General features: G+C 42.6%; 1 protein-coding gene across 1 annotated transcript in view; it reads left to right on the forward strand.

The window, feature by feature from the left end:
• The window catches only part of LOC115479491 (WD repeat and SOCS box-containing protein 2-like), a 55400-nt gene extending 45962 nt beyond the window's left edge, over positions 1-9438 (forward strand). The window contains 2 exon segments of the mRNA XM_030217422.1: positions 9319-9392; positions 9395-9438. Coding sequence (XP_030073282.1) covers positions 9319-9392; positions 9395-9438 — 118 coding nt within the window.
• Positions 9439-14130: the final 4692 nt, after the last annotated feature.

Raw genomic sequence — 14130 nt, forward strand, 5'->3', positions numbered from 1 at the left:
AATGAGCTTGTAGTTGGAAGCCTGCTCAAGAATTTTCGCATCCTGTTCAAACTTCTTCTACTAACCTATAAATGTACTCACTCTGCTGCTCCCCAATATCTCTCCACACTCGTCCTTCCCTACACCCCTTCCCGTGCACTCCGTTCCATGGATAAATCCTTCTTATCTGTTCCCTTCTCCACTACTGCCAACTCCAGACTTCGCGCCTTCTGTCTCGCTGCACCCTACGCCTGGAATAAACTTCCTGAGCCCCTACGTCTTGCCCCATCCTTGGCCACCTTTAAATCTAGACTGAAAGCCCACCTCTTTAACATTGCTTTTGACTCATAACCACTTGTAACCACTCGCCTCCACCTACCCTCCTCTCCTCCTTCCTGTACACATTAATTGATTTGATTACTTTATTTTTTGTCTATTAGATTGTAAGCTCTTTGAGCAGGGACTGTCTTTCTTCTATGTTGTGCAGCGCTGCGTACGCCTTGTAGCGCTATAGAAATGCTAAATAGTAGTAGTAGTAGTAATTTTGATAAGTTGGCGCTCTGTTTTATGTAATAATGTCTGTCTGTGAAAGCACTACAGATCCAGAAAAGCCAGAAAGGAACTAAAGTGACCAAAATTCTATACTTTGTTTTCCTCATAGCTGAACTGAATTTGGAAGCTTAGAAGTTCAGATTTCTATTTGCTAGCAGAGACCCAGAGTACCATCAAAATAGAAATTAGTTTTTACTTTTAAAGAGATCTTGTCTAAGGTCTGGGGAGCACTAGGGAATAGCGATACATTCAGCCTTGCTTTCCAGCATTGATAAAGAAGGCTGAAAGAGAATTTAAAGAGAAACTTGCTAAACACACAAAACTCATAGTAATAACTTTTTGAGGTATATTAGAAGCAGAAAGCTTTTGAGGGAATCAGCACAAACACAGCAGTCATACTGATATTCTGAATAAATCGATAAAAAAGTGCTAGACCACTGTTCCTCAAACTTCACTGGCTACCCTTCAAAGCACGTATATCCTTCAAGATCTGCTCTCTAGCTCACAGGATAATCTTTGGCCTTGCACCAGAATACATGACAAACCTAATAGAACTACCTTGTGCAATGCAATTGAAGGCGCAAGAACCTACCTCTCTTCACTTCCCCAAATTCCAAGGCCTAAAATACAAATCTGCACACTCAACCATCTTCACATTCATTTGTCCCAAAGTCTGGAACACAATACCGAAAGTCCTAAAACACACTACCGACTACTTAACTTTTCGAAAACACTTGAAAGCCCACCTCTTCAGACAATCTTTCTTTGAAGATCCCGCACAGGCTAACTATTCAGCAATACAAAACACCACGAAACACGACCACTAACAGAAGAAATCAACAACATGTGTTAACTCCCAATGAAAATGTTACAAGCCTAACTGTTAAACTGTAAACCACATTGAACCGACAACCTGATTGCAAAATGTGGGGGTAGAAATGCAGATATAAATAAATTAAGACGCGATCCTAGTAAAACAAAGATCTTATGGTTTAAAAGACCCAATGCAGACATGCCTTCATCCCTCATATTAGCTGATGACAAGACATTCACTATAGAAATTGAATCTCATGTGTTAGGGGTCATATTGGAGTCATCGCAGTCCTATGGCCCTCAGGTTAATAATTTATGGGAAAAAACATTATTTAAATTGAGATATTTGATTTTGATATGTTCATTTTCACTCTGGAGGCTTTTTCACTTCTTCTCGAGATGATGATTTTGCCTCATCTGGATTATTGCAATGTGCTTTATTTAAGGTTAAGCTCTAGACATCTTAAAAAAAAAAAACTTGAGTTTATACAGAAAACTGCTCTGAGATTGATTTTTAAGTTTAAATCATTTTTATTCAAGACAAGTAAGAACAGTGATAGCGTTACAGGTAAATTGTCAATCAAAATGTAAATTTAACAATAAATCCCATCCAGCTCATCCCCTCCCAAGAAATTAGCAAGACTGGCAATCCAATGGCTTTGTTTCTTATGATCCTTGGCCAAATTATATGATCAATAGATTAAACAAAAAATAAAAATGAGGAGAGGGAACACGTAATGAGATCCCATCATTAATTTACAAAGTGTTTAGAACCTCACTGAGAGCTCGAGGAGGTAATGATTGGCTATTGGGTTCCCAAATTAAAATGAAATCTTTCTTCATCGAGGGAATTTTGAAATCGCATGTTTTTCTAGTAACATCAGTGAGTGCATTTTATTACGCCATGCCCAATAGGATGACGTATCACTTCAGTCCAGACTCCTGAGATAGTTTTCTTGTCTACTATCCCCGCCTTACGGAGCAATTGTTTGCCACCCCTGTCCTGCAATGCAAAGACCTCAAAGTAATGTAGAAGAAACCCCAATGGCTACAGTGGGACCAGAGAAAGGAGAAGCTGACCTAAGTAAGAAACTATATCTTTCCAAAACCGTTGGATTCGCGGGCAGGCCCAAAAGACAATATAAAAGAAATTAGTGTCTAAATTGCACTTTAGGCATGTAGGTGAATCTACTCTTCCCGTTTTAAAAAGCTATGTTCTGGTCATAAGTACGTAAGTATTGCCATACTGGGAAAGAGAAGGGCGACGAAAATGATAAAGGGGATGGGACGACTTCCCTATGAGGAAAGGCTAAAGCGGCTAGGGCTCTTCAGCTTGGAGAAAAGGCGGCTGAGGGGAGATATGATAGAGGTCTATAAAATAATGAGTGGAGTTGAATGGGTAGATGTGAAGCGTCTGTTCACGCTGTCCAAAAATACTAGGACTAGGAGGCATGCGATGAAGCTACAAGGTAGTAAATTTAAAACAAATCTGAGAAACATTTTCTTCACTCAACGTATAATTAAACTCTGGAATTCGTTGCCAGAGAATGTGGTAAAGGCGGTTAGCTTAGCAGAGTTTTAAAAAGGTTTGGACGGCTTCCTAAAGGAAAAGTCCATAGACTGTTATTAAATGGACTTGGGGAAAATCCACTATTTCTGGGATAAGCAGTATAAAATGTTTTGTACTTTTTGGGGATCTTGCCAGGTATTTGTGACCTGGATTGGCCACTGTTGGAAACAGGATGCTGGGCTCGATGGACCTTTGGTCTTTCCCAGTATGGCAATACTTATGAACTTATGCAACTTGGGACTCATCAACCAATGTTGGTAGAAGACAGTTGGCCAGAATCTTGGCAAAAAGCTTGGTTTCAAAATTAAGAAGAGAAATAGGACGGTAAGAGGACAGGTGTAATGGATCTCTAACTGACTTTGACATAAATATCAGCTGTGCAGTCTTTGAGGAGTCATGCATCCATTATGTGTGAGGATTGATTGGAGTTAAAAGCAGTTTATAGAATTCTTCTCAAAAACCATCTGGGCCTGGCACCTTACCTAAGGCGCTAGAGTTTATCGCAAATTGGATCTTATCCAAGGTAAAAGGTGCATTTAGCATATTGGTCTGGGAGGGACTTATACTAGGTAGGTCGAGATTACCCAAATAAAGCGATCCTGGCATATTATCAGTAGCACTATAAAGAGACTCAAACTATCGGCGAAAAATAGAATTAATTTCCGTATCAGAATGCGTTAAAGTCCCATTCGTTTGATATAACTGGGACACCTTCTTAGGGCCTTAATGGGCTTGCAATAGATTCGACATTAGTCTTCCACTCTTATTACCATGAAGGTTTAATTGATATTTATATTAAGTGAGCGATTTCACTGTCCACTGATGTATTAAGAACAGTCTGAGCTGTAAGTAAAAGAGTCCTATTATGAGCGGTGGGAGCCATAATTTTTGTACTGCAGTTTCCAGGCGAAGAATATGTTGATCACTCATTTTAAGTTTCCTTTTGCAATAATGTCTCCCCTCAGGACAGCCTTCACTGCATCCCAGAAAAGAGCAAGTCTGTCTAAATATTATGGATTGTGGAAATGGTATTCCTGCCACTTCCGATTCAGAAAATCTTGGAACTGTGAGTCAGTGTTTAAATCTAATGAAACCTCCATTGATAAGAACCAGGAGCATTCCCCCTCCCCCCCCCCCCCCCCCCCCCCCACTCGCAGTTGAAACCAAATTAAAGTATGATCTGAGACCCCATAGGGTCCAGTTTCTGCGTTGGGAATACTGGAGAATAAGTTTCTGGAAACCAGCTGATAGTCAACGAGGGCTTGAGTGGAGTGTGCACGGGATATATTTGTGTAATCTCGATCACCCGGGTGTAATGTACGCCAGAAATCAATGAGGTCTAATGCACTACACAGCAGAGGCAGCCCTTTGACTCAAATCGAGCTTCACTAGGTGAGTAGGACGTCAATCATTGGGTCATAAGCTACATTAAAATCACCCCCCAGGACCAAATTATCTGTGAAAGGAGAAAGGACCTTTATCAATTTGTGAAAAACTTGGTTATTGAAAACATTAGGCGCATAAAAGTTGCAGAACACAAATTTGTGGTGGGATATGTTAGCCTGAGCCAACACGCACCTGCATCAGCTCTCTGGGTCGTTCTATGTATTTTTATGCAATGGAATTAATACTCCAGCCTTTCAGTTTAGCGCGGGTGATTCTACTATACGGCCAACCCACCATTTCCGAAACTTCTGATGTTCGGCTGAACTTAGGTGAGTTTCTTGTAGGAAGGCTACGTCGACCTTCTGTCGGTGGAGGGCTTGTAATATTTTTTGATGTTTAACAAGTGAGGTTACACCCCAACATTCCAAGGAGCAATGTCATGTAGTAAAACTACTAAATTACATGGCAGCCAAAATGTGTATTTGGCAAAAGAGGCCCATCCCAGCCAGCAGCCTCCACCACCAAACAGCAGCCCTGATCTCGGTGTGGGGAATCTTGCCAAAACACGACCTCCCGTCCATTCAAAGGACCTAAGTCACTTTGAGACACCCCCCCCCCCAACCCCAATACCTAGCAGAGAATAAGCATAAGTAATGATGTACTCCTAATTAACACAGGGAACGGATCAATATTGAGGGATTTTAATAGATCTAAAACAGATGTGAAACATTACAGCAGTTCCTATCCCTTAGCAATGTGTAAGGCTTAGTAATCCCTCTTAAGCGAACCAAAATAGTTTATGCAAAAAAGTGGCATGGCAAAGCTTTAGTTTTTAACCAACGAAAGAAAGAGAGAGAGAAAAAAAATAGAAATAAATAATAAACATTCTTAGCAGTGGATATGCAGTAATCTGCCCTTCAATACAGGTTGTTCCAATTGCAATAAATTCTTATCCATATCTGTGTAACAAGAGTTGTTGATTCTTTGAAGTTGCATCAGGTACGCAAACATCTTGACCATCCAGTCATGCGTTAAGAGAACTCATCAAAGCAAACTAAAGGTAATAAAGAATTAACCATACAAGATGTTCAACTTTTCAAAGCATCCAAGAACCAACTTAATAATATAAGTACAACAATTGATGTTAAGCTGCACATTCCATGAATGGTGGCTTTTCAATGTGTAAGTGACTGCAGCTGACAAGGAGTTTTTGCGAATAATCTTCCTTTGCCTTCATGTGTCAAATGTGTGCGTCCCTGAGGCGGCTGAACATTGAGCAAGAGAAAGATGAAATCAACCATTGTATATCATCCAAGCGTGATCCAGAAAGTCATAAGGTCCGGATCTGTCTTCCTTGAGTCTCCAACATGGTTATGTGTAAATAATCAGCACTATAGTAGCCAAAAAAAAACATTCATTAGAAAGGTTGGGTAAATTTTCTTGTAGGCACTTTGGGTGCCATAATTTGAGAACAAAAATATCCATCTGGTCATCTAGATTCCTCAGCTGCCTCAGGCAGTTTCTGGGAAAAAGACAGGGCCTCCTCTGCTGACAGGAAAAAGTATGGCTTACCTTCCTTCATGATTTGCAGCTTAGCTGGATATTGTAAAGCGAATGGCATTTTTTTTTGCATGAAGAAGTGAACACACTGTATTGCAGAATTTGTTTTTTCACCGAGACAGCTGCCGAAAAATTCTGGAAACATAGGATTTTATGGTCATCATATTGAGGGGCCCTTTTGACTAAGTGGCCCATTGAATTTCCTGTTTGCGGGTAAAATTTAAAACTTTAAATATTATCATGCGGGGTCGGGTCTCTGTATCACGCAAGGGCCCTAGGCAGTGTGCTCTCTCAATCCACAGCGGGCCTAATTCTGGCAGTAGTTGTAATGACTGTGAGAGCCAGCGTTCCAGAAAGGCTCTGAGATCCACTTCTCTGATCGCCTCCGGTAGTCCCACCAAGCGTAGATTATCCCAGCGCGACCTATTTTCCATGTTGTCTATTTTCTCCTCCAGTTTGGTGATCGGGTGTTTATCACTTGCTGTTGATTTTCCTGTCTGTGTATGGAATCCTCCACATCCAATAGACGTTGCTGGTAGGATTGAAGGTCACATTGCAACGCCCCTAACTTATCAATTGAGTTGAGCTTATCCACAATCTGCTGCATTTTCTGGTCAAATGTGGTTTCTGAGAGAGCCCGAATCTCCTGAGTTATCTCTGTTGTCCAGGCGAAGCTGATAGTCGAAGGGCCCAACAAGTCATCCTCCTCCATCTTGGGTTCTGCCGTTCGCCCACAAATCCACTCTTGCTGCTGTATTTTTGAGGTCATATTGACATTTTTTGGAAGTTTCATACCACAAATTGAAAGCTAGTAGCTTCTCTCAGGTATTGAAGTAGTGCAAAGCAAGAAGATGGTCTTGGGAGGGTTTAAAAAAAAAAAATTTATACAGAAAAGGTCAGGGAGCTTGCCTCACCAACATCCACTTCCTATCTCGGCATCACATGACTTCTCCGAGATTGATTTGTAAAGTAAACAAGTTTACTAGCGTCTCTTTGCTTATGGTAAGGCTACATTGGCTTCCAGTAGCTGAAGATATTTTATTTAAGGCACACTGCATATTACATTATAGCTATGGTTCCATTTCTAAGCTGTTAACATGATTCTAGAAATTTGTTTTGGGCATTCCTCTAGACTGTTTTTTTGAGAATAATCAATACCATTTTTCTGTTGTTGCTATTCCTGTATGGAATGCTCTTCTATAGGTTATTCGAGTTGAGCCAAACTATATCTGAATTGTTGCAAGAAGCTTAAAACACACTTTTTTTGAACAAGAACTAATTTTCTCTTGATTAATTATGTTGAACTAATATGTTGAATTTCTGTTGTTGTTCCTGTTCACTTTGTATTGTCCTTTTTACCTGTACACCACATTGAACCCTAATTTAGGGGAAACAGTGGTTTAGAAGTTTTGATTGACATTGATATGGAGGAACTGGAAGACGTACTGAGCCAAATCGGCAAGTTAAAGAGTAGTAAATCACGTGGACCAGATGGTATACACCCCAGAATACCGAAAGAACTCAAACATGAAACTGCTTATCTGTAACCTGCCATGGTTCCTGAAGATTGGAGAGTGGCCAACGTAATGCCAATTTTTTAAAAGAATTCTAGGGGTGATCCAGGAAATTACAGACCTGTAAGCCTGATGTCAGTGAGGGTCAAGGGTTTTGAATTTGATATACTGCTTTTCTATAGTGTAAAAGTGGCAGGCAAAATGATAGAAACTATTATAAAGGATAAAATTACCAAACACATAGATAAACCTGTCAACAAGTATTCAGCCAAAGGAAATCTTTTCTCATCAATTTGCTTCTTTTCTTTGAAGGAGTGAATAAACTTGGATAAGGGAGAGCTGGTTGATGTAGTGTATCTACATTTTTAGAAGGCATTTGACAGAGGCCCTCTTGAGAGACTCCTGAGAAGATTAAAGAGCTATGGAATAGGAGGCAATGTCTTTTTGTGGATTGGGAGCGGGTTAAAAGAGAAAACAGAGTACAGTTAAATGGCTATCTCTTTCAGTGGAGAAAGGTGAATAGTGGAGTGCTGCAAGGATCTGTAGTGGGACCAGGGCTTTTTACTATATTTATGAATGATTTGGAAGTGGGAATGACGAGTTAGGTGATTTAAATTTGCAGAGGACAAAAACTTTACAGAGTTGTTAAATTGCATGCGAACTGTGAGAAGTTGCAGAAAGATATTTGGAACTGGGCATGGAAATGGCAAATGAAATTTAATGTGGACAAATGCATAGTGATGAACATTGGGAAGAATAATCCATCTCATAGTTAAATGATGCTGGGTTCCACATTAGGTGTCACCACCCAAGAGGAAGGGCTGTAGGTGTCTTCATGGACAATACGTTGAAATCTTATGCTTTGTGGGTGGCAGTGCTAGCCAAAAAAGCAAACAGAATGCTAGGAATTATTGGAAAAGGAATTAAAAATAAGGCAAAAAAATATTATATCCTCTGAATCGCTCAATTTTGCAACCTGAGAGTATTGTGTGCAGTTCTGGTCACCATATCTTAAAAAAGATATAACAGAATTAGAAAAAGTTCATAGAAGGGTGACCAAAATGATTAAGGTAATGGAACTCCTCTCATATGAGGAAATGCTTAAGTGGTTAGTGATCTTCAGTTTAAAGAAGAGACGGTTGGAGGGAGGATATGATAGAGGTCTACAAAAGTTTGACCGGAGTAGAACAGATGAACATGAATCGCTTTGTTTACTCTTTCAAAAAGTACCAAGACTAGGGGACACTCCATGAAGTTACATAGTAATACTGTTTTAAATTGGGGAAAATATATATATTTTTTTGCTCAACGATTAGTTAAGCTCTGGAACTTATTGCTGGAGGATGTGGTTACAGTAGTTAGCTTATCTGGGTTTAAGAAAGGTTTCCTGAAGAAAAAGTCCATAATCTGCTAATATTCTGCCTTCTCGAGTTTGTTGTACCAACAAATTTTCCCACCTTCCAGAATTAAAAAACAAACAAGCAACCCCCCCCCCAAAAAAAAAAAAACAAAAAAAAAACTGCTCCAGTGAAACTTCTTGCCTAAGCCCAACCAATCAGGTTTGATAACCCACTATATAAATCCAAAATGTAGACTACGTAGCACAATGGCTGAAATGTTGGTTCCACTTACTTAGATGTGGCAAGACCCAGCCAGCTGCAACCAGAGTCCACTTTAACATCTGCCAAAGTGATCCTGGTTGTTAAAAGCTCATGCCTCGATAAATTGGTTAGTGTAATGTGCCACCTGCCAAATCAGGGATTTACACCAGTGATGGAACATTTTAGCAGCAACAGGAGTGACTGGGATGGAAAAACAGTTTTTACCATTAGTTAAGTAACATAAGCCAGTTTCTGGTGTTAGTACTTCAGAAGTATGTAAGCGGTGCCCTCCACTTTTACCTACACATGCATAACTGGAATGTTTCTTGCTGTTTTATTCTAGCCATATTTCCCTCCTCCCTGCCCTGGATTACAGCACCAGTGATGACCATCTGAGGTCCCTCAGGTCCCTCTGCTTCTCCCCGAAGGGTTGTACCTTGCAACAGTGGCAGATGACAGGTGATGATAATAAAAGTTGAAATGACCTCTAGTGGGGTAGGTGCTGTGGAGTTCTTGCATCCCATCTGCATATTCTTTCTAGCATTCTCTGAGGTGACTCCTGGGTCCACCTTGATCCACTCAGGTTCCAGGTGTTGTGCGACATGAGGTGCACAAAACATTTTATGTACAGGTTTTTATTTTTCTTTCTCCTATTCCCAGTGGCTCCAGTACAGTTCTTTTTCTTAATACTGACTTCTCATATTGACTTTTCCCAGTATCTATTTCCATCTGAAACCACTGCTGACAACAGGACCACATTGCCCACCTTCTGCTTTCATCATTTCACCATCCCATTTGTCTTCTCCTTTCTCAGCTTCAACATTTTCTTCCTTTCATTCAACCATCTCTTTTCTGTCTGAGTTCATCTCATCATCTTTGCTGTCATCATGCCTCTCCTACACTTCTCTGTACTCTTTCTCCTCGTGTTCTCTGCTGGGGGTATCAATCCCAATCCTGATCCTCCAAATCAGCTCTCATCCCTCGTGCAGGTCACACCACAGTGTCTCCAATCTTATTTCTTTTCCTCTCCTTTCTCCTTCTCTGCCTTTCTCATGTACCCTGTGGAATGCCTCCTCTGTCTCCGTCAAGCTTGCCTACGTCCACGACCTCTCTATCTCTTGTACTCTCCATGCACTTGCACTGACTCAGACCTGGCTTTGCCCTGAAGACTCTGCTTCAGCTGCTGCCCAGTGTCATGGAGGTTACCTTTTCTCCCATACACCTCGCCTGGTTGGCCGCAGAGGGTGGTGGTGGTGGGCTGCTACTCTCGCTCTCTTGTAGATTTCAACCTCTTCTTCCATCTGAGTCTCGCTTCTTTTCTTCCTTTGAAGCATCCATCTATTCACTCCTCTATCTCTGAGTAGCAGTCGTTTCTCAACCCCCTGATAAATCCCTTTCTTCCTTTCTCAGTGACATTGACTCCTGGCTTTCTCGAATCTTTATCTCTTTCCCTCATTCTGGGGATTTTAACATTCGTTCATGCTAATAACCCCTCTGACTATTATACCTCTCAGTTTCTTGCTTTAACATCCTCTTTCAATCTTCAACTGTGCTGCACTACTCCTGCTCATCAGAATAGCCACTGTCTTCATCTTGTCTTCTCCAACTGATCATTCTGCAATTTCTGCACCTCTGTTCTTCCCATCTTTGACCAACTGATAACTTTCAAACTTAATCACCCTCCCCCTCCTAGTCCCTTCCAATCTCCACCAATACATTTAGGAATCCTCAGGTTATTGACCCTTGCACTCTTTCCCCCAGTGTTTCATCCCTCTTCCCAACCACTGTTATCCAAGTCTGTCAATCAGGCAGTCTCTTCCTATAGTACTATTTTCTCCTCTACTCTTGCTTGGCATTACGGAATTTAAAGGGGGTTTGCACAGATTCCTGAGGGAAAAGTCCATTGAACATTATTAAATTTTTTTTGGGGGGGGGGGTGGGGGTTTGCCGGGCTCTTGAAGCCTGGATTGGCCACTGTCAGAGACAGGATGCTGGGCTTGATGGACCCTTGGTCTTTTCCCAGTATGGCGGTGCTTATGTACTTATGTAAGACTTGCCAAATCCCAGCCTTGGCTGACCTCTGTAATCTACTACCTATGTTCCTGTGCCCGATCTGCTGAACACCTTTGGCTAAAATTCTGTACCCATGCTGACTTCCTTTCAATCTGCTCTTTCACACTTACCAAGCGAGACTACTTCATCCATTTGACAAATTCTCTTGGCTCAAACCCTCGATGTCTCTTTGTCACATTAAACTCTTACTGAAAGTGCCTTCACCTCCAACCCCTCCCACTCTTTCACTTTCTCCCCAGGCTATGGCTGAGAACGTTCATGAGAAGTTTTACAAGATTAACCTTGATTTTTCAGCCAAATCACCTCCACCTTTCTTTTCCCCCTGTCAACCCTCCTTCAACCCCTTCCACCTTTTCTGGAATCACTGAAGTAGAAACTGCATATTTTCTTTCCTACTCCAAACTGACTACCTGTTCCTCTGATCCTGTTCCTACCCATCTACTCATCACTCTCTCTCCTACTATCATCCCTTCTATCTATCATATCCTCAATCTTTCCCTTTCCACTGCAACTGTTCCTGATGCCTTCAAACATGCCGTAGTTACACCATTCCTCAAAAAAACCTTCATTGGACCCGTCCTGCCCTTCCAACTATTTCCCCATCTCCCTCCTCCCTTTCTTATCTAAGCTACATGAACGTGCTGTTCACAGCCATTGTTGACTTTTTTTCATCTCGTGATCCATTTCTTTTGCCATCTCATTCAACTGAAACAGCCCTTGCTAAAGTCTCCAATGACCTGTTCTATCCTTTACTTCATTTGGTATTTCTAGACTGCTTGTGCCTTGGTAAGTTCTAAGCGGTTTTACATAGTGGGAACCAGGGGCATATCTGAGGTTCGGCGGTAGGGGGGGCAGGGGCTAGAGTGAGGGGGCACATTATAGCCCCCCCTACCGCCGTCAGCCCCCCCCTACCGCTGTCAACCCCCCCCCCCCCATCGCCGTTAACACTCCCTCCCTCCCTGCCTACCGCCGTCACCTACCCTGAGGTCCGCTTCCTCTGGCTTTTTAAAATATTGCTTCAGCTGGCGGGGGACCCCAACCCCCCGCCAGCCCAGCCGCGATCTTTAACTTTTTCATCCTCGTCGTGCAGCGCGCTGTGAAAGCTGCATGCATCTTTAGATCCAGTTGGATGGAGTCTGTCTGATGTCGCGGCTGGGCTGGCGGGGGGTTGGGGTCCCTCGCCAGCTGAAGCAATATTTTAAAAAGCCGGAGGAAGCGGACCTCGGGGTAGGTGATGGCGGTAGGCGAGGGAGGGAGGGTTAATGGCGGTAGGGGGGTCCGGGGCAAAATCTGCGGGGGCCCAGGCCCCTGTGGCCCCACGCAGATACGCCCCTGGTGGGAACTGGGTACAAGGGCGGGACCGAGACAATACCTTGGGACTTAAAGTAGATATTATTGTCATGGATATTAATTACAATGGAACAGCTAGATATTTCAGTAGATCAGCTAGACATTGTGAAGTGGCTAACCTAGGAATCTTTTAAAAAGTTGTTTTTACATGTTTTCTGAATTGTCCATAGTCATGTAAGTAGATCAGGTTTAGGTTCAAGTCCTTCCATATTCTGGGGGCTTGGTATGCTATAAGTTGCTCATAGATAACTCATCTTTCTCCATCTGTGTCCTGCTTTTGACAGTGTTGATCACCCCGTACTCCTTGGTACGCTGTCCTCACTTGGATTTCGGACTATTCTTTCTTGGTTTTCTTCTAATCTCTTCCATCACACTTCTAGTGTATGCTCTGGTGGATCCTCCTCCACTTTTGTCCATTCTCTTGGTGCTCTTATCTCTTCCCATGGTTTTCAGTATTACCTTTATTCTGATGACTCAAGATCTACCTCTCCACACCAGAAATTTCAGCAGGAATCCAGGCCCAAGTCTCAGCCTGCTTGTCTGACATTGCTACCTGGATGTGTCACAGTCATTTGAAAATAAACATAGCTAGACTGAGCTTCTTATCTTTCCCCCTAAACCCACCTCTCCTCTTCCCCCATTCTTTATTCTGTGGATAGTAATACTCTCATCCTCCCTGTCTCATCAGCTCACAAGCTTGGGGTTACCTTTCCTGGTTCTCTTCCTACCTCTCCCTCCGCACCTTTAGTGTTCACTCTGGTGGATCCTCTTCTACTTCTATCCCTCTGCCTGTCGGCGTACCTCAGGGTTCTGTTCTTGGTCCCCTCCTGTTTTCTATCTACACTTCTTCCCTTGGTTCATTAATCTCATCCCATGGCTTTTCCTACCATCTCTATGCTGATGACTCCCAAATCTACCTTTCTACCCCTGATATCTCACCTTGTATCCAAACCAAAGTTTCAGCATGCTTGTCTGACATTGCTGTCTGGATGTCTCAACGCCACCTAAAATTAAATATGACCAAAACCGAGCTTCTCATTTCCCCCCCAAACCCACCTCCCCGCTCCCCCGTTTTCTATTTCTGTTGATGGCTCTCTCATTCTCCCTGTCTCCTCAGCTCGAAACCTTGGGGTCATCTTTGACTCTTCTCTCTCCTTCTCTGCTCATATCCAGCAGATTGCCAAGACCTGTCGTTTCTTTCTTTACAACATCCGTAAAATCCACCCCTTTTTTTCCGAGCACTCTACCAAAACCCTCATCCACACCCTTGTCACCTCTCGTTTAGACTACTGCAATCTGCTTTTTGCTGGCCTCCCACTTAGTCACCTCTCCCCTCTCCAGTCGGTTCAAAACTCTGTTGCCCGTCTCATCTTCCGCCAGGGTCGCTTTACTCATACTACCCCTCTCCTCAAGACCCTTCACTGGCTCCCTATCCGTTTTCGCATCCTGTTCAAACTTCTTCTACTAACCTATAAATGTACTCACTCTGCTGCTACCCAGTATCTCTCCACACTCATCCTTCCCTACACCCCTTCCCGTGCACTCCGCTCCATGGATAAATCCTTCTTATCTGTTCCTTTCTCCACTACTGCCAACTCCAGACTTCGCGCCTTCTGTCTCGCTGCACCCTACACCTGGAATAAACTTCCTGAGGCCCTACGTCTTGCCCCATCCTTGGCCACCTTTAAATCTAGACTGAAAGCCCACCTCTTTAACATTGCTTTTGACTCGT

The sequence above is a fragment of the Microcaecilia unicolor genome, chromosome 11 (genome assembly GCF_901765095.1).
Source record: "Microcaecilia unicolor chromosome 11, aMicUni1.1, whole genome shotgun sequence".
Lineage (NCBI taxonomy): Eukaryota > Metazoa > Chordata > Amphibia > Gymnophiona > Siphonopidae > Microcaecilia > Microcaecilia unicolor.